The 22,078-nt window shown below is 35.5% G+C and overlaps 1 protein-coding gene across 1 annotated transcript in view; it reads left to right on the top strand.

The window, feature by feature from the left end:
* The window catches only part of Col24a1 (collagen type XXIV alpha 1 chain), a 286,389-nt gene that overhangs the window by 191,366 nt on the left and 72,945 nt on the right, over positions 1-22,078 (top strand). Inside the window, exons 33-38 of the mRNA XM_070007045.1 lie at positions 2,307-2,360; positions 2,570-2,623; positions 4,134-4,187; positions 4,344-4,451; positions 15,603-15,656; positions 18,684-18,791. Coding sequence (XP_069863146.1) covers positions 2,307-2,360; positions 2,570-2,623; positions 4,134-4,187; positions 4,344-4,451; positions 15,603-15,656; positions 18,684-18,791 — 432 coding nt within the window. The remainder of the gene's footprint in view (positions 1-2,306; positions 2,361-2,569; positions 2,624-4,133; positions 4,188-4,343; positions 4,452-15,602; positions 15,657-18,683; positions 18,792-22,078) is intronic.

Below are 22,078 nucleotides of genomic sequence, written 5' to 3'. Positions count from 1 at the left end.
ATGAACTTTACGACTTTGGGGGGGGGAGTAGTTGTGGAGGTGGGAGGGAAGGGATGGTAGGGGAAAAACAAAGGAGGAAGCAACAGTGCTCGATAGGAAATGTACTCATTACCTTGCTCATGTAACTGCAACCCCTCTGTACAGTATTTTTACAACAAAAAATGTACAAAAAAGAAAGCATAAGCTCAGCTATTGATTTTCCCTAAGAGGGAATATGTTGAATTCAGTTGAAATATGTATTTCAACTGAAGCTGACAGATCGGAGGAACTCAGAGACTGGAGTGGTCTATGTGATTAAAAGCAATTTAGATATGAAAGAGGTCCAGAGAATCGAGTGAGTTTTAATCTTAGAGTGATGTCTTAAAATTCTATAATTTCTGAGGTAAAGCAGAAACTCTGGCAGTGGGTTTCAGGCTCCTTTTTCTTAAGCTTTCACTATGCTCTTACTCTTCTTTCATAACAATGAAGATGCTACAAAGGTAACCAACTGAAGAATTAAAACAGCCATTTCAAAATTGGAGAAGTGATGGTAAAAGAGAAGTATTAAGGAACTAAGCTTTTAGCAAGATGACCTGTTCAGAATTACTGGCTTATTGAGAACTCAAAACACAAATTAATACCTCTAGGGAGTAGAACTGAGCTTTTTATATAAGACCATTTCTTCTCTTGTGCAGCATGTACCTTTTATTTTGAAAAGAAAACATAACTGAAAATGGATTGCAGAAGCTGGGTCAAAAGGAAAAGCTAAACTTCCTCCCACCTAAAATACTATGAGGTATTTTAATTTCCAATGATTACAAGGAAGAGTAGCATCCATGGGTCAACTATATTGAGGAATGTCTGAAGAAAGGAAGAAAACAGGAGAGATGGAGAGGGAGAATGGGGACAAGATAAGTGGAGCAGAAAAGAGGGAGTAGAGAGAGTAAAGGAAGGGAGGGACACACATAACTTGCCCAAACAAGATGACTATCTCAGAAAGACAAAAGCAATACAACAGCAATTAAAGAAACTAAGCTCCAAAGCTGGAAACAGCCAAAGGTTACAATTTGTGTTTTCAAAATCAAATAAATCAAAAATCAAAATCAAAAAAGCATCCTAGTAATCCTGGACCCACCACAAAACCATGATAGAGAAATCCCTCTCCCCATATATATACATACATAATATATATATGTATACATAATGTATATAATAACTTCACCTCTTATTTGTATGGTACTTTTTAGTAAAACCAATATAGAACATTAATTGTTCTTAAGAAAGTGACTTTCAAGTGGCACAGCAGAAGCAGATAGAAAGAATGAAAAAGGAGGAAATGCCTTTGTATCTGAGGGTAGAAAATTTGAACGAGTAGAAATACCTTTGTATTTCTTTTCTTTTTCTTCAGCACTGGGATTTGAACATAGGATCTCATATTTGCTAAGCAGGTTTTCTATCACTTAAATCACTCCATCAACCGTGTGTGTGTGTGTGTGTGTGTGTGTGTGTGTGTGTGTGTGTGTGTGTGTGTGTGTGTGTGTGCATGTGTGTTTGTCTGCTAGTACTGAGGCTTGAACTATGAGCCTCAAGATCTTGCTCAGTTCTTTTGCTTTACCACTTCAGCTGTGACTCCAGTTCTAGCAATTTGTTTGTTTACTGGAGGCAAGAGTCTCTCGGATTGTTCTGTCTGGGCCATCTTTGTGCCACAATCCTTAGATCTCAGCCTCCTGTGTAGCTCTGATTATAGGCATGAGCTATCAGTCTCTTTTGATGTTGGTTATTTTTAAGATAAGGGAGCTCAATTTATCTCCAGGCTTGACTGGACAGCAATCCTCCTATTTGTGCTCTCCTTTTTTGCTGGGATAGCAGGTCCATGCCACTGAGCCCAGTCATTGTTCATCGCCTGTAGATTGAATAACAGGCATGTGCAACCACAGCCTAACATTGGTTGAGATAGATTCTCAAAAACATTTATGTGCCCGCTAGCCAATAACTTCAATCCCCCAATGTTTACCTCCCAAGTTGCTAAGATTATGGGCTTGAGACACTGTGTCAACTTGCATTTTATTCTCTGATTAAGGCTTCAAAGATAAGAGGCAGGGTCGGGAAGGAACTGGTCTTAAAAGCTCTGATTTTGAGTAAAGTTATTTTGGCATCTGAACTGTCAAAGAGTCTCAGAAAATTTCTGATATTAATTCCATAAAGCTTGTAAGAAGAAACCAGCAAAGACCTTCTTCTGGACACAGGTATTTTACTTCCAAGCTACAAATCACCACCATCTCCGGGGGTTATTATTACTTTTGTAGTGACAAATCATTTTCTTTCAGGGACCACCAGGCCTTGAGGGAGAATCTGGTGTGCAGGGAGAGCCAGGTGCTAAGGTAACTTTCCTTAAATGTAAAGGAGAGAGTCTCTAAACTGTTAGTACCCTGTCCCCTACATTTGTCCTGTTTTGACAAACACTTGAAAGCAGGTGAAAGGCAGTGGGTAAAAATAAGATGTATTTTTGCAATCCTATTCCTTATGATATTCTCACCATACTTGGGCACACCATTTTAGTGAAAATATTTCTTCCACTTTGTTTCTTTAGGGAGATGTTGGGCCTGTGGGCAGCGTTGGAGGAGCTGGAGAAACAGGATTGCGAGTGAGCACCTATGGGAACCATTGTCATGCATGACCCTCTTATTCTAGAAATTCAAACTTAAAGGCCTAAATTCCTCAACAAGAACCTTCATACACATTGCTAATACACTGTGGAAAACATTTGTTTTTGTCATTTCAAAAACTGCTTATCAAGCCCTATTTACATTCTAACTTTCTGTCGTTTCAAGTCCTAACCACAGGATTTGTTTCCTCAAAATCATGTGTCCTCTGAAGAGCCCTTGCCAAAAATATGAATTGTACTGCTCATCACTAATGGTGACATTAAGAAAATCACAAACACAATGATCAACTTTTTAAGCTATTTGCTGGCTTGACAAGGAAGTAAAAAAATTGAGGTGTAATTTATCTTTATTTTAAAACAACCTAGAAGCCAGGTGCTAGTGACTTCTGCCTGTAATCCTCTCTACTCAGAAGTCTGAGATCTTAGGATCACAATTCAAAGCCAGCCTGCGCAGGAGAGTCTGTGAGACTCTTATCTCCTATTAGGCACCAAAAAGACAGAAGTGGAGAAAAGGTGGAAGTAGAGCTATAACTCAAGTTGTAGAGGGCCAGCCTTGAGCAAAAAAAAAAAAAAAAAATGAAGCGAAAGTAACTAGGCCCAGAATTCAAGCCCAGTACCAGTACACATACACACACACACATACACACACACACACACACACACACACACACACACACACACAAACACTTAGACTCATGTGAAGATCATAAAGACACAATTGCAAATAGTTGTAACTTAACAGTGTAGAGAACTTACAGACTGTTAATTTTGAGAGATGATCTTAAGAGGTATGTATTCACTAAAAAGCAAGTAGGGAGATAGATTTTTGTACCTAGTGTATTTATTTTAATTTTCCATTTTGAGGCATGGTGAGTACAAGGTGAGAGTAATGGAGGCATCAGTAATAAAAGAGATGGAGCAACTATAAATAAATGCTAATTAATTTACCTTAAAATAGGTATTAAGAGAGCCAATGCTACTTTAACAGTTCTACAAAATTCTAACTTCATATAAGTTCCACATCAAGAAAGTAGGTTCTTCATGTACCATAGCCTTCATTTTTGCCTCTCTGAAATGAAAAAAACAGAAATTCCAAAAATTGGATAAAGAGTTCATAATTGAATCTAGTTGTATTACTCCACATGAATTCAATATAGCAAGGAACTATATTTTATGAGATTTAATATTTACCTCCTTTGAACACATCTAGAGATATGAATTTCCAGAGCTAGCAAATGAATATATTATCTTTAATAATCTGAAATGTGTTAGATTCAGGAACCATCTTGTATGTGGAATTTCCATCACTCTAGATAATTCACTTGCAGAACTACCCAAAGCAAATTAAATCTCTTATTATACTGCCAATCCTTTATAGAGATAAAGTAGAACTTAAAATAAACTAATGCAAATCTGCTACTTTCTATAATAAAACAAGATGAATGATACAAACAAAAACTTAATCTTACTGTTTTTTGCTACAAAACAGGGTGAACCAGGAGCTCCTGGAGAAGAAGGTCTCCAAGGAAAAGATGGATTAAAGGTAAGTTATACTTTTAATGTTACATCTAAATAGACGTTTTTGAAATCATTGAAATATTACAAATAAGCATCTTGGTTTAGCAACAATGATTTGCTTTATTGTGTGGCATAATTACCTTGCTATGTTTCCTTAAAAAAATCTTTATTTGGATTCCAGGGTTTGCCAGGAGGAAGAGGATTTCCTGGAGAGGATGGAGAAAAAGGAGATATTGGTTCACCAGGAGCTACAGGGTCCTTGGGTAGACCAGGTCAAATGGGCCTTCCAGTGAGTATTGAAAATGATTTGAAATACTCATTCATTATGCATATATACACACATACACACACCTATACAGTTTGATGTCATTATATCTACTGAGTGATTTGAGCTATTGCTGATTGTTTGTGAGAGGAGGAAAGCAGGATCTAATTATCAGCCCTTCTAAGACTCAAAGTAGAAAGACACTTTTTCCATTAAACCATGGAATTTCTGTCATAAAGCATTTGTTAGGAAATGTCTTATTCTGACTTAGTTTGACTGAATATTGTAGATCTTTACTCATAGAACTAACATTATTATAGAGTAATGTGATAGGTCCAGAATAAAATTCTTTGCAATCTACATATAAGCTCTTCCTATCTATTCTACATGTATAGCTTAGGTTAATCTAATTTAAAGGAAAATTTAAATGCCATAGTAAACATACCTTCCTTTGAAGCATATGGAAGATGCAAATAAATAATGAACTCAGTTTTTCCCTCGCTTAGACATTTAACTATAGTATTTGCCATATATTTCTGTGGAAAGTTCTCAGGTCCTTCTATTGTTTGACTTGCTGTTTCTTGTCTCAAATTTTTAAATATGAAAATTTAGTCTATCTTTATTTCTTTAACGTTTCTTGTCTTTGGAGATGTATTTCTTTATTGGGAATCATCCTTTATAACCTTACCTGAAAATGATTTCTCTTTCTTCTGGACCCTGGTAAACTTGAATCTTTCAATATTCAGAGTTGAGCTAGTTGTGATGATGCATGCTTTAATTTCAGCTCTGCAGAAGACAGAGATCAGGAAAGATTAGAGGTCAAGGCAAAAAGATGGTAAAGCCAATAGGCAAGATGTGTAATTCCAGCTGTATACAGACATAGGTAGACAGACCATGGTCCACGGCAGGCTCAGTGCAAAAACTGAGAACCATTCCAAAAACAATGCAGAAAGGTTGGGGGCATGTCACAAGTGATTCAGAATACCTGCCAGTCAATCAAAAGGCCCTGAGTTCAAACCCCAGTACCATTAAACAAATAAATAAATATCCAAAGCTAACCTTAACCATGTGGGACTCTTCTCCCTAGGAGATCATAACTCTTCAGTAGTAGATTTTCTCTTTTGACTTCTTTTGATAAATTCCAGTAGGACAATGCTCTGTATTTCCACATGGGGGCTCAGTAAAGACTGTGGAACTAGTCATGAATAAACATCATATAAGCAGGCTAGGTGACAAAGAAGTGATTTACAAAGTTAGTAATAATTTTTTGTTTTTTTTATACTTCTCTTTATCTGGTTGCTAAGTTACAGATCATTAATGTTCTATGACCCAACCACCCCACAGTCACCTGAGTAATGTTTACCGTACTAAGGGGAAAATCAGCTCTAAGGAAAAATCCAATCTCACAAAGCACAGACTGGCTACCTCATCAGTCACCATTATGCACACTTAAAATTCCTTTATTAGCAATTAAAGGGACATATAACAGGTGATTATAGCAACATATTCCAAAGTGTCATTTGAAGGATGAGGATAAGTTAGAACATTATCTGGGGTTTTTTGTTGTTGTTATGAGTGATTTTGAGCATTGGCACTTGAGTAATTTCTCCTTTGAATTTTGCCAGATAGGAAAAGTGCCTATTTTTTTCCACATCCTTGTCTTAGTCCTGGACATCTGTGACCAGCATTCCATATGACATTTTTTTTAAGTCTTAAGAAAATTTTCTTAGACCTACCTTGAACATCTTTGGTTCAGATGCCAAGTAATGTATACTCATTTATATATTCTCATAAATTCTTCTATAAGTGACAGGTATTGTCAGGCCCCATTTTGGAACTGAAGAAAAGCTCAAACTCAATGAAAGTTAAGAGGCTTATACAAGACAGTGCAAGAGTAGGCAGGGCTGTCATTCATTCCTTTACTTCCAGTCTCTAAGTCTCACTTTAGTACCCAGTTTGGGATTTGCATTGGGCCTTTTCTTAGGTTTGAGCCTTTTCATGTCTTTGGAGATAATTTATGTCTTTCCCATTAGCATCAGGAATGGACCCACAGAAAAGCAAAATAACAAATGTCAAGAAGTGTTTATTATCTTCCTGATCATTTCTTGGCAAATTTATGGTCTTAGGGGATTGAGATATAGCTCAGTAATTGAGACTAGTATGTGCAAGGCTCTGGATTTGATCATCAGTGCCATTAAAAAATATTTTTATAAGCCGGGCACTGGTGGTTCATGCCTGTCATCCTAGCTACTCAGGAGACTGAGATCTGAGGATCACAGTTCAAAGCCAGCCTGGGCAGGAAAGTCCATGAGACTCTTATCTCCAGAAAACCAGAAGTGGTGCTGTGGCTCAAGTGGCAGAGCACTCACCTTGAGCTAAAGAGCTGAGGGACAGCACCCAGGCCCAGAGTTCAAGCCCCACAACCAACAAAAAAAAAATGTTTTTATAACATGAAAAGCCACCAATTTATATTTGAGCATGAACTTTTCCAACCAATTAACAGAATCTTAAGGGATGCTGAGAAAGGGTTAAGAGAATTAAGAAAAAGAGAAGCTCTAATATACCACAGCGTAACAAAGCAAGAACTGTCAGAGAGGCAGGAGACAGCATGACAGCTGCTGATGGGGAGAACAGAGATGAAGAGGGGCCTGTAAATAAAGCATGGAAAAATGATAAACACAGATTTCATCTGCTTCATAATTTTTCCCAGGACCGATCCTGCCCAGTACACATCTTTGGTGCCTTTTTTTAGTAACAACACATGTGTGTTCCTTTTTTTAAATTCTTTTTTGTTGTTCTCCTTGGAATTTTAAATGCCTTTCAGCTTATAAACTCAATAAAAATACCATGACATATTTTTTCAAAAGAATTTTATGATCCAAGGAACTATTGCTTAATTCTTCCTTGGGCAATGTCACAGAGACATTACCTTATATTCTTGCAAAAGAAATAAAGAGAGAGAAAAAAAGCTTGTGTAAAAGCCCCTTTTTAAAGAAAAGAGAAGCTTTTCTTATTTCCTAGAAGATTGAAAATGAGATCTGAGTTGAAAAATAAGACAACAGGCAAGAAATTCCAAATCCAAGCAATGGATTTCTTTAAATAGAAGAACATTCTATATATTTTATGCTTGAATAAATATGCAAGTATCTGAGAAAAAAAGTGAGGAAGCATCTGAGAAGAAACATCTGCCTGACTTATGTCTATCAGTCTTTTCGTAAAAATTCTACATTGTGCTATCTAAAATCTAAACATATGTGAACATATTAAAATGAAATTACCTTGTTTTATTCCTTTAGGACAAAATTTAGTTGGGTTTATTGAAATATGTTCTTGCAGATCTGTTTAAGCTCAGAAACCCTGAAAAACAATCAGTTGGGAATTTGGGATTGGTGGCATTAAAGGATATTCAGGAGTGAAGGATTATCTCTATCCTTATGAATGGCTTTTATGACTCTGGAGTTAGGAGTTTACTCTGAATGACCCTATCATAATGCAACAAATAAGTAGATGCCCTACAATGACCACTGTGAAGCCATGGCTCAAACCCCTTCTTTCCCATAGAAGAGCTGCTGGGAAAGTCATTCTTTGATTTTTTTTTTTAAGTTCATACATTCCACATAATAAAGACGTTGGAGCTATGCAGAATCTCCCAAGATAGTTGTGTCAAGAGGTTATTGATAGTCTAGCTCTGTTCTTTTCAATTCTACTTCAGCCAGAAAAGATGTTTGTATATGTCTTAGTATATAGTCATTCTTTGGAGGAAAAAATGATTCTCTGGCTTTAAAATAATGTTGAGTTTTTAAAATTTTATTCATCATCATAGACTGTGATTCTATGAATGCATTTTTCCATGCATAAACTCAACAAAAATGTGTTATACTTCATATGAACCAAGAATTCTGCTAAATATTGGGGATTCATGGAAATAGTACTAGCAAGATAGCTGATCTCAGACCTTAGAATTCAGAGAAGACTGGCAACAGATTAGACTTCATTATAACATGTAATTGATGTAAATAAACAGATTGATAACAAAATGTCAAATAAAAACATAAAAATAAATAGAATCATGAAAGAAAAGAACAAGTAAGGTAAGAAAACAGTAAATTAGCATATTTTTGCTAGAGCTGTAAGGGACATCTCTGAATAAGGGATGATTATGTTGAAAGATGAAGAATTAAAAGGAAAGAACTGTACAAAGATCCTTCAAGGTACAAGAAGCAGCAAGAGCCAAGATAACTTTTTAGAATACCAACAAGAAGCTATTATAGCTGCAGCATGATGAATACTGAAAAGTTCTTTGAAATAAACACAAAGGATGAAAGGGAGGGAGGGAGAGAGGGAAGAATGGAGGAAGAAAAGAAGGAAGGGAGGAAGGAAGGGAAGAAGGAAGGAAGGAAGGGAGGAAGGAAGGGAGGGAGTGAGGAAGGAAGGGAAGGAGGGAGGAGGGAAGGAGGGAGGGAGGAACATAAGGAAGGAAGGACATTAGAAAGGAAGCGGGGAGGGAAGGGGGTAGGGTCAGGGAGGGGATGGGACTAGGAAGCTGATCATGAAGTACTTTTTAAGCCATGGTAAGAACTAAAGATAAAAGGAAAAGAAAAGAATATTGGGGTTCTATTCAAAATGTTCATATGAGTCCCTTGTAAAGTTTAAGCAGAACTTAGTTTCTGGTAGGAATCACTGTGTAATTTCCAAGTTTGTTTAATACTGTCTAGGGTTATTGGATATAAAACGATTAACCAGTACAGGAAAGGAATAAAATGAACTTGAATAGGAAAGCATGTGATTTGCCAAACAAGGCAACTCAATGAAGGAAATGATAAAAAAAAATAGTGCTGGAACAACTGGATATTCATGTGCAAAAAAATTAAGTTGGACATTACCTTCCACTATACCAATTAGACCTGAATGTAAGCACTAAAGCCAGAAATGTCCTGGAGGGAAACCTGGGAGTAAATTTTCATGACCTTGGGTTAAGCAGAGCCTTCTTTAATAATACCAGAGTAAAGAACACAAAGAACAACAAAAAAAGATAAATTGGACTTTATTAAAATTAAAGGTTGTTTACTTCAAAGAATAGCATTAAGAAAGTGAGAAGACAACCCACAAAATGGGAGAAAATATTTCCAAATCTCATATAAAATACCTTATTGCCAGACTATATTGACAGTTAAATAGCAAAGAACAAGTAACCCTGTGCAATGTAATACAAGATTTAATTTCTCCAGAGCTGTGAAGGTGACTAATAACATGAAAGTGCTCAAGCTCTCATCTATCAGGGAAATGTAAAGTGAAATGACAATGATATATCTCTTCATACCAAAGGTAGTTGTGGTTTTAAAAAGGGAGCCAGTGGTGCCTTCCTGTAATCTTAGCTACTCTGGAAGCTGAGATCTGAGGATACAAGCCCTGCAGGGTATCTATCCTGTGAGACTCTTATCTCCAATTAACTACCAAAAGCTGAAGGTGGAGCTGTAGCTCAAGCACTTCCTTAGCTAGAGCAGTAGCCTTGAGCAAAGAAGTTCAGTGACAACACCCAGGCCCAGAGTTCAAGCCTCAACATTGACATACACACACGTGCGCGCACGCGCGCGCGCACACACACACACACACACACAGAGAGAGACACAGAGAGAGAGAGAGAGAGAGAGAGAGAGAGAGAGAGAGAGAGAGAGAGAGAGAACACACAGAAAACAAATCTTAATGAGGATATGGATATGGAACTTTTGTGTATTGCTGCTAATTGTGGCACAGCATACAAGATCCTACCTATATAAGCTAAAAGAACCAAAAATCAGTTGTTCTTTATTTTAAAAGAAAAACTTGCACATAGAGCCAAAGCAAAAATAACCCAAATGACCATTTGATAATGAATAAAAATGTGGCATGTACGTATAATGGAATATAATTTGGCAATAAAAAATGGAATTGATATGTTACAATGTGGATAAAACCTTCAGAACATTTTGCTAGATGAAGGAAGCAAGTCACAAAATACCACCTACTAAACTATCCCTGTGATATACAATATCCCGAATCTATAAACACAGGAAGTAAGTTAGCAGTTACGTTAGACTTGGAGAGAAAATGAGACATGACTGCCTATAGATTCAAGATTTTTTTGGTAGTGATAAAATATTCTAAAATTGATTTTGGTGATAGTTGCTCAATACTGTCATTATACTCAAAACCATTTAATTGTATGCTTTAAATAGAAAAATAATTGATATATCATGAATAAACCTGATAGAAAGTAGGTATACTATAGCACTACTGAAACAAAATACACTCTCATAAAACTTAACAATCATGGGCTGGGAAGGTGGCTCAGTGGTAGAGTGCTTGCCTTGCAGGTATGAGGCCCTGGGTTCCATTCCTCAGCACCACATAAGCCAAAAAAGCCAAAAGTGGTGGTGTGGCTCAAGTGGTAGACTAGCCTTGAGCTGAAGAGCTGAGGGATAGCGCCAGAGTTCAGGCCTCACTATCCACCAAAAAACAAACAAACAAACAAACAAACAAATTTACAATCACTAGAGAATCTCAAATTGGTTCTCTTATCAATAGGCATATCAAACTGACTGAAAATTTTCCATCAATATGGTCTTTAAATTACACATAGAAGATATACAGCTGCCTACCATGGCCCATGCCTGTAATCTCAGCTGCTTGGAAGGGAGTGATCAGGAAGATTTCATTTTGAGGCTAGCCTAAGCAAAAAGTTAGTGAGACTTCCATCTCAAGAAATAAGTCAGATGTGGTGGGCACATGCCTGTGTATCCAGCTATGCGGGAGGTGTAGGTGGGAGAATCCTGGTTTGGGGCTGGCTCCAGGTGAAAACACAAGACCCTATACAAAAAGAACCTAAAGCAAAGAAAGGTCTGGGGAATGCCTGAAGTGGGAGAGTAGCTGTGTAGCATGCATAAGGCTCTGAGTTGGTACCTCAATACCAGAAATAAAAAGTAAACACAAGAAGTGAAGTATACAACCTGTATAGAATAGCATTCTTCTTTCTGTAGCTGTTGGAGAAATCCATTTAAATATGAACATTGTCATTATCTTTTGTGAAATGTCCTCTAAGCCTCTTAATCCAAATGAGTTATGGTAGGCAAGTTAACTTTTAAAGCCAATATTTGGAGTGAAATATTACTTTTGCATTTTAGAATGAGCAGTAATAAAAACCAGTCTAATACCCATGGAAATTTATACACACTCACCCAAAAATTACTTTTTAAGAGAAAAAAATGTGAACAACAGAATGAGAGAAAATCTTTCTGATTAGAATGACAGAAGAAAACGCTATTGAAAAAAGACAATCCCTTTTCTCCCACATAATGAGCAACGTACAAAAATTTACTGTGTAAAACTTTTCTAGGAGCTACAAGCTAAAAATATTTCTCATTCTTACAGACTAAAAACATTATCAAAATTATTACAGTTAGCATTTTATCTACAAACTGTTTTCCCAATATTTACTACATATTCATCAAAATGTAGTAAATGTTAATATTTTAACATTTTAAATATTAATATTTTTCCAGTATTTACTACATATTTGTTAAGATGTTATTCCCTTACAAGTAAAGAGCTAGTAGATTGGTTTGTGGTCTGGTTAAAGCTAAACATGTTCCACGTTGAGATTCATGATAACATTCATGTATGCATTCATAATTATTTCTTAAGCATCAACTGCATACCAGGCACAGTTCAGGATATTAAATTCCATCTGTAGATAAGACAGACATGGCTCCTGATGTCTTACAACCTCTATGCTAAAATGGAAACACAATGTAAACATGAATGATAATTTCTAGTATTGACTCAGGCTATGGTGGGAAAAACATTGTATTGGGTTGTGGAATAAGTAGGTAAAAGGGCTACCTTAAATTGGTCACAGAAGAACTAGCTGAGGTGACACTGAGCCGGATGTCTAAATATTAAAGGAAAATATCCATTTTAATATCAGAGATAAAGAGCTTTCCAGGTACATGGAATATGTAATGCAAAGGCCCTAAGACAGAAAGGCTCTTAGCCAGTTAAAAACAAAAAGGAAGGAAAAGTAAACACAGCAAAAAGACTCAGGTAGCATAAAGCATAATAAATAAATGGAAAACATGATGCCAGAGAAATAGTCAGATAATGCAAGGTATTATATAATACAATAAGGTATCATTCTCATTATTATTTGGATATTATTCTAATTGTCAAGGGCTGCCACTTGGAAGAATTTTTAAACATCAAAAGATACATGATTAAGATTAGTGCCAAGATATGGAAATATCTCAGCTGCTCCTCAATGGACAAACACATCACGAAAATGTAATATGCACATGCACACTGTAAATTTATTTATCCTTTAGGAAGAATGATATTACATCATTTGCAAAGAAATGGATGGACTTGTTAAAAAAAAAAAAAAAAGAAAAGAAAAGAAAAAAACTAATGTAAGACCAGGTGCTGGTGGCTCACGCCTGTAATCCTAGCTACTCAGGAGCTGAGATCTGAGGATCACGGTTCAAAGCCAGCTGAGCCAGGAAAGTCGTGGGACTCATCTCCAATTAGCCTGAAGTGGTACTGTGGCTCAAGTGGTAGAGCACTTGCCTTGAGCTGAAGAGGTCAGGAACAGCACCCAGGCCCAGAGCTCAAGCACCATGACCAACAACAAAAAAAAATTAAACCGAATTCAGCTGACTGCTTACATGAAACCCTCATATAATTTAGTTGTCTCTTCAGGCAGTCAAGATGTAGCTTCAATCAAGATGCTTAGTCTTTCTACTTTCATCAGTCCTCAATCTCCTCTTTTCATTCCTTTTGACCTTCAGTCTTTGTCTTGCGATAACAAGGATGCAATGGCCATCGGCCTGTACCTAAGTATTTTATTACTTATTGGGGCATGGTCATTTCTCTTGTAGATTCGCTCATTGCTTTTTCCCTGATGGTCTCTGGATAATTCTCCAAGGACAGGTGTTCATGTGCTGAATTTTTCCATCAGCCCCTACCTGTTTCCGAAGCTCCCTGTGGATACTCTGTGATTGCCATTGAGTTCTAGCCCAGGCAATCAGTTCTTCCACCATTATTACAGAGATGTGTCTTTTTGAGTCAAGATGGTATTCTACCCCTCAGAAGCCACCGGTGCCTGGCAATTAGAAATCTTAAACACTGTTGTGGGGATATAATATGAAAAACCCCTTGGCATTGTTTAGTAAACTTGCGAATGTACATATCCTACAACCCAGGAAATCAACTCAAAAATATATATTCTACAAGAAGTCAAGACATAAATACCTAGAGGCATGTGGAGGGGGTTTATTTATTGTTTTATTGACTGTGACTTAAAAAGATGAATCATTAGGGAAAAGTGGTTTTGATGACCATGTGGATTCTTAGGGTAATAAAATTATTAAAGAGGGACTAGGAAGGTGGCTCAGTGGTAGAGTGCTTGCCTTGCATGCATGAGCATGGCCCTGGCTTGATTCCTCAGCACCACATAAACAGTAAAAGTCAGAAGTGGAGCTGTGGTTCAAGTGGTAGAGCGCTAGCCTTGAGCTGAAGAGCTGAGGCACAGCGCCCAGGCCAAGAGTTCAGGCCCCATGACCGACAAAAAATTATTAAAAAGGATTTGACACACTTAATCATTGCAAAAGCAAAATGTATGCTTTGGAAAGTTTCAGGAGAACACATAAAGTATGTAAAAAGATGCAAAATAATGTTATATTGTCTGAAATAGATAGAATGGAATAAAACTGTGAATAACTGCATAGAATTAATAAAGAAAGCTAGGACCATGATTGTGCTTCAGTGGCAAAAGAGGATATTATATTTGGAAAGACATAAATATAAATGCATGTATGGGTTGATCCTGATTCCTAAAGCAAATGGTAAGTACATGAGTGCCTTGTATTTTTATTATATTTGTATCCATTTCAGCATTGCAGGATATACTTTTAAAAAGAGAAGTTAGTGAAAACTAACACTTACTGAGTTTTTAAAAGCTTTTTTGTAATCTCCCTATGCTTTATCTCATCTAATCTTTATAACCCTTCTAAGAGGCTAAATTTGATCCCTTTATATGGGAAGGAAACAAGCCTTTAGAAATTAATCTCTCTATTGCTGTACAGCTATTAGATGTAGAGTAGTCTAACTTTTTAAAGTACACATCTTTATCTTCTGTGAAGATTAATGTGCCTTTATTGGCTACACTGAAGTCTCAGAATAGTGCAACTATCATTTCTACCTCTGGATGAAGCTATAACTTCAGCTATAGAACATAATACTTTGGCCTCTAAATTCAGTGACTTTTTAAGACTCAAAGAGCATTTGTTCCAGAGCACAGAGTATGAGTCATTTCCTTAGGTATCTGTTTATTCACTCAACAAATATTTATCAAGAGCCTACAGAGCACAGTGGTAAACCACAATTTATTTCTTGTCTGCATCAGTCTGCCAAGCACTGGGGACACAAATTTGAAATTTCCATTTTCATTTCCAGCTAATGAAAAAATGTTGTGATTAATTACTAGCCATTCTAGAACTTGCAACCATACTTACTGTTGGATCTCATCATTGTGGATCTGAAAAATCATAAGGCATCCCCATTTTACTTTTAAAAATTTATATATTAAAAGCTTATACTCTCCTTTGGCTAAACCAAGTACCAGTTGAAATGAAAATATTATTTTAAGCCATTTAATGTGACTACTTCCTTTCTTCTCCTATTTCCTTCTTTCCCCTCATCCACAACAAATCAGAAGCATATATTTTAATCATGTCTACTCTAATAAGATGTTGAGATTTTTCCCAACTCTGGAATAGACATTTTTTCATAGTCCTATTCTTTTAACAAGGTGCTGAGTCCCCAGTAGCTCACAAGAGTGTTGAAACAAATGCATTTGAGCTTACTTTCACTACATTCTTTTGATTAAAATGTTTATACTGAAACAAAATAATTTTTTTTCTTAAAAATGATTTAATTTTTCCTATCTTGGTCAGTTTGTGTCTAAACTTCATAGTTGGTAACTAACAGCTCTGTCTTTCGATAGCTAGGGCCTCTTTGTGAATAATTACATAATTCTAATATTGCTGAAAAGTGACCCTCCTTTTTAGTTCAGTGCATTTCTGCTATAAGTATCCAGACACTCAACTCTTTTCTTTAATCATGTTTTTTATATTGAATGTCCAGGGACCAGAAGGAATTGTGGGAACTCCAGGACTAAGAGGCCATCCAGGAAAAAAGGTTATTTACTTTTTTTTACATCATTTTATGTGAGCTTTCTTTCTTCTTATGTGCCCAAAGTGCCACAAAATGCTGTGGTATCTTTACTGGTACTATATATATAGTAAAAAATATTCACAAAATTGATTTTTAAAAGATATATTTAAACTCTTGTTCCTGGAAGGCAACACTGCTGCCCATGACTTAACCAACTCAGGTGAGGACTGAAGCTCACAAGGCTAGAATAGAATTGCATCTCTCTAAATAGGAAGAAACAATGGAAAGAAGAAACAAAACACTTTATGATGTGTTTTATTTTTGTTCTCCATCAAATAAATTTTCTCAATAAAATAAACATGATATATAAATCAATATTTAATTCCAATTAGGAGTTCATATTATCTAGGTAATTTTAAGTGAATATTCAGTCTGTAGTTTGAATAAATATTGCATTGCTTGTGTTTGCCAAAAAGTCTTTTAACAGGTCATAGACAGAAAAAGAGAGATAAACTAAAATGGCTGTACAACTTGTGCTGTTTGTAAACAACATTTGTGAAGTATTTGAGGAAAAAAATTATGATTAGAATTGTTTTTGTACTAGGGGCTGGGAAGGTGGCTCAGTGGTAGAGCGCTTGCCTTGCATGCCAGTGGCCCTGGGTTCGATTCCTCAGCACCACATAAACAAAAAGAAAAAAGCCGGAAGTGGCGTTGTGGCTCAAGTGGTAGAGCGCTAGCCTTGAGCTGAAGAGCTGAGGGACAGCGCCCAGGCCCAGAGTTCAGGCCCCACGACCGGACCCAAAAAAAAAAAAAAAAAAAAAAAAAAAAGAATTGTTTTTGTACTAATGTGTTTTTCTAAGTTGAAATATATGATTTATTTTATCTTTCTCATTTAAGAAGAACCAGAAACAGAATATTTGTCATTTGTGTTTTCAAAAAAAACCCTGTAAAATTCTAATGCAGTGCAGAATTAATAATTTGTTTTAATATTGGTGATACAAGAGAACAGTTTTCTCATCATTCTGTGACAATTCAGAATATATCTAATATAATTAACTTCAAATCATACCTATTCTAGTCCCCAGAGTTCAGTTCTCACATACAGGTTATATCACATATTGTTATTATTCTCAGAAGTTTTTTAACAACAGAAGTGATCATTTAAAAAAGAGAGAAATGAAGGGCTGGGAATGTGGCTCAGTGGTAGAGCGCTTGCCTTGCATGCCTGAGGCCCTGGGTGCGATTCCTCAGCACCACATAAGCAAAAAGAAAAAATCAGGAAGTGGCGCTGTGGCTCAAGTGGTAGAGCTAATATTAGCCTTGAGCTGAATAGCTGAGGAACAGTGCCCAGGCCCAGAGTTCAGGCCCCACGACTGGATCCCCCCTCCAAAAAAAAGAGAGAGAAATGAAATAATTTTTGTTACCTTTTTCATCCATGAGAAGAACTCCAATTCTTTCATCACACATTGTATTATATCTCAACATTATGGCTGGGGTATAGTTTAATGGTTAGAGTGGTTGTCTGAATTCAATTCCCAGCACTGAAAACAAAATAAAACACAAACACAAACAACTAAGAGCCCAAGAAGTCCATGGAAAAATTAACAACATGGTAAAATTGACAACAACCTGTGCCCCTCGAAACATAAAGTAAAGCCTGTGGGCCATTCAGAATAATGAAAACATCCTTTTCTTTTATTTCTTTCTTGGCTTCTTTTTTTTGTTTGGTTTGGGTGTTGTTTTTTTTTTTTTTTTTCTGAAAATAGGCTGGTTCCTACATTTGGAAAATGAGTAAAAATAATGTTATTTAAGAGCAGCTGTATTTTGCTGCTAGAGAAGAGCCAGTCAATGTAATGGAAAACAGAAGGTGGCCAGTTTTCAGAACATTGTGAAATTATTTTTTAAAAATACAGGTTTTTGAAGACATATTTTAGGCCAAGGAGTACTAACCCTAAACATATATAACTGAACACTAAAACTTTTATTGCATTAAACATATCTTTATGATGTAGAAATGGCCTTATAGGGTCTATGCTTTTTCATGATAATAATACATACATGCATATAGACCAACACAATTATATAACAAAATGTGAAGCAAGAAGTATTTATTATTACAAATGCAGCATGAGTACTAGCTATCCCTTGGTTGGTTGGTCAAACTTTTCATATTAGACACCAATCATAATGGCATACATCTATAATCCTGGCTCCTAGGGAAATGGAGACAGTGTTATAATTCAAAGTCAGCCTGGGCAAAAGTTAGCACAATCCTCTCAAAATGCAAGCTAGGTGTGGTGGTACACAGCTGGCATCCCAGATAATCAGAAAGCAGAGATAAGAGTATTGAGATCCAAGCCCAATTTAGGCAAGAAGTGTCAGAGACCCTATCTGAAAAATAAACTAAAAAGCAAAACAACAACAACAACAAAACAAATACAAAAACAAGAAAATATGAGGTCCTGGCTTAAGTGATCAAATTCTTGCCTAGCAAGAGTGAAGCCCTAAGTTTCATTATCAATACTAGCAAAAAAAAAAAAAAGGTGTCTTTTTAATCATTTTTTCCAAAGTTACGTTCATATGCCAAATAACTTGTGTAATAATAATACATTATGGACTGGGAAGGTGGCTCAGTGGCAGGGTGCTTGCCTTGCATGCATGAGGCCCTGGATTCGATTTCTCCGTACCACATAAGCAGAAAAGCCAAAAGTGACACTGTGGCTTAAATGGAAGATTGCTAGCCTTAAACTGAAGAGCTCAGGGACAGTGCCCTGGCCCAGAGTTCAGACCACATGACCGACAAAAATAAAAATAAAAATAAAAATAAAAATAAAAATAAAAATAAATTATATATATATATATATATATATATGTATATATATGTATAGTTAGTTAGTTAGTTAGTTAGGGGTGGTCTATAGCACAGTGTACTTACAGCAAAATTAGTCATTTACAGAATCTTGCTTCCTGGGCATTCTCTGGAGTCATACTGGTATATCTTAATTAATCTAAATAGGAATTTGGCTTCTCTTACTTTTCTCTCATCAACAGGGTGAAAAGGGACAAATAGGACCCACTGGAGAAGGTGGAAGGATAGGTGCTCCTGGACAAATTGGAGAACGTGGTCCTAAGGGTGCCAGAGGAACTAGAGGTGCTGTGGTCAGTATTTGGTTTGCTTCCAGAACTGAGTCACTATGGATGGAAAGAAACATGTCTGTGCCCATAATGCTTCATCTCCTGATTACCTTTACAGAGAAGGCAATAGTTCCATTGAAAACCTATCTCCATGGGATGTGAAGAATTGTAAGCATTCCACACCACTTAAATGGCTTAGTGGTTTCTGGACATGAAAAAGGAAGGGGAAAAACCTGAAAATGGAAATAAAATATGAAAGGAGTTTTTTTTGGTTTTTTTTTTTTACAAAAAGCAGATTATAACTCCTAAGAAAGGAAGTATATATATGTGCCTAGCACTTAAAATCAGAACATAATATCTGTTTAAAACTAAGTTTTACTAGTTAGGAAATGGCTTCAGAAATTAGATTTACTTGAAATTAGTTTTCTTTCTATGCTTGGACTCCTCAAACTTTCTCCAGAGATTATTTTTCTTTTTCTTAATTTTATGATATTTATTCTGATTGAGTATGTTATTCTGTATTTTGTGTATTGTTTTCCATAAATTTTTGTAGGTATTTTGTCTTTTTTTTCCTTCTATTGTTCTCATCTTTCATATTCCAGGTTTGATTTGCCTGCTTTGATTCTTTGGGTTTTTTTTTTTTGGTTTTTTTTTTTAGAGATTATTTTTCTAACCAGCTGTTATAACTCTCCATCACACTTATTACAGTATTTATCTTTTGCATGAACTCTGCATGATGTTAGGAACAGTATCACCTGGTAACTTTAAAGCTTTACCTGTAACAGAAGAATGAAACTGCTGATTACTTTGAGGCACAAAACCACAGCACAAAAGAGATGGAAAATATTCTAATTTTAATATTCTATCCAATTTAGTCTTCTGTTTCATGAACCTATTTACAAAATGCAGGTGTATTTCATCGCATTTAAATGTCACCAATATCAGACTTTTCACAAAGTCTTTCAGAAAGCACTGCATAATCTATTTGTTGTCTGAGGAAAGGTTTCCTCTTGGGTTCATTATAATCATTACATTAGTTGCTGACATATCGCTATAAGTATTACTTCCTTTAATCAACTTACTAATAAATTCTTTATGGCTTAGATGTCAAACATTTAATTTTAAATAAATATGCAGACATGCAGACTGATGTATCTAAATATTACTGCTTTCAAAGTAGACTCCTACTTTGGATCTTTGCTACGAAAGTTTCATTTTTCAAATTTTGGCACATTCTCAAACTACCCTTCTAGAGAGTTTTCACAAAAACGATGTGCTTGTCACCCATATTTCATATTAATCTGCTTGTTGCTTACCAGTCTAATAAATGAAAAATATTTCCCATTTTTCTTTGTTGGTTCCATTTTTCAGATTATAATGTTTCCTCTATGAAAGTTGTTTGTTCATATATTTTCTGTTGTTTTTTCTTATTGATTACACTTTTTACATATATTAAATATTAATATAGCTTTGTTAAATATGCTGCAAAATATTACAAATGTTTTCCTTTCTGTAATTTATTTTTTTGCTGCATATAACATGAATAGTTAAACTTGTCAGTCTTTTCCTTTAGGATTTCAGAGTTTTATTTCTTCTTTATAATCCCTCTATCCAACACCTTTATAACAAATTAACTTTAAAAATGTAAAAAATAAATGACTTCTCTACCTTAGATATACAAAAACATTATTCTCTATTATCAAAATACATTTATAGCCTTATATCTAACTCTACAGAATATGGTGCATTTTTTGATAAATAAGTTGTAGAAAATTGTCTTCTTTCCAAATTGATAATTGTGCCAGTTTTCCTTATTGAAAGGCAACCTATTTCCCACTTTTATGAAGTGCTGCTCTTACCTTAAACTAAACTCTTAAGTATTCATGGGTCTGTTTTCATCTCGCCATCTGTTGGTCTCAGTCTATAGCACATTATTTTATTCTATTATTGTTTATATTTATATTTTATTTTGTATTTATATTAATATTAATATTTATTATTTGTTTATTATTATAGTCTTTTGAGAGCTGTGAGAACAAATACCAATAATTCATTTTTCAGAAAAGTTTAGCTCTTACTATGATATCCTCTCTTGTGTGAACTTTAGAATCTGCTCACCAATTTCATCTAGTATCGACTTTATAGAGAAATCATGTTTTTCTATGTACTTAGCTCTTCAGATATATCCATCAAATAAAATTTATTTAGCTTTCATTTAGCTTGTAATGACTTTTATTCTCATTGTTAATATAATAATTTTACAGTTGTGTCATTTTGTTGGTTCTGTGAAAAATGTTCATTTTCATATTTTGATCTTATGCCCATTTCAGGGAATTTAGATGATTATGGAGCCTGTAGGTAAATTATAATATCACCTTCCCTATTTAGCTTACTGCTTTATTCCATTGACGAGACTTTCTAAAATAGCAGTTAATGGAAGTGATGACAGAGGACATGTCATATCTTCTTGAGTGAAAAGAAGTCATGTCTCATTGTCAAGTGTTTGCCATTGATTTTTTTAATATGTCCTTCATCACTTTACAGGAATGTTTTTCTTCTATCCTTTAATGAGAGTTTTGATCAGGAGAGGGTAAATTTTACTGTGCTTTTACAATATTGTTTAGAAAAATCTCATGCTTTCCTTCCTTTGATAATATAAGGAAATACATTAATGAATTTCCAAAATTGATTCAGCCATGAATTCCCAGGAAAGAAATCTTAGGCCTATTTATATTCATCATTTGCCGCTGTTGGATTCATATGCCTGATATTTTATTTAATATTTTTTTCATTTGTTACATTTAATATATCTTAAAACTTTTGGATCTGTCTTTGTAAGCAAAATAGACCTGTTGGTCCTTTGTTGTTTTTTGTTTTGTTTTTTGTTGTTTTTTTTTTTGATCGGTCATAGGACCTGAACTCTGGGCCTGGGCGCTGTCCCTCAGCTCTTCAGCTCCAAGCTAGAGCTCTACCACTTGAGCCACAGCACCACTTCTGGGTTTTTCTGCTTATGTGGTGCTGAGGAATCGAACCCAGGGCCTCATGCATGCAAGGCAAGCACTGAGCCAACTTCCCAGCCTTGTCCTTTGTTTTTAAAATATACAATATCCTGTCTTGAACTTAGTTTTAACAGTTAAAAGAGTCTTAGTCTTAAGAAATGAGTTAAATTTTTCAATTTTTTGCTTCCTTTTCTTCCAGTGTTGTTATTACAGATAATAAGTAATCAACTTCCACCATCTCTTTTTCCTTCCTATTCTTTTCTTCCTTTCTCTCAGGAAAAAAATGCCTATATCATTCATCCATCTTGACGC

This window comes from Dipodomys merriami, unplaced genomic scaffold (assembly GCF_024711535.1).
Source record: "Dipodomys merriami isolate MVZ:Mamm:240054 unplaced genomic scaffold, mDipMer1.0.p SCAF_7, whole genome shotgun sequence".
NCBI classification, from domain to species: Eukaryota; Metazoa; Chordata; class Mammalia; order Rodentia; family Heteromyidae; genus Dipodomys; species Dipodomys merriami.
This window is presented reverse-complemented; position numbering and strand designations above follow the sequence as displayed.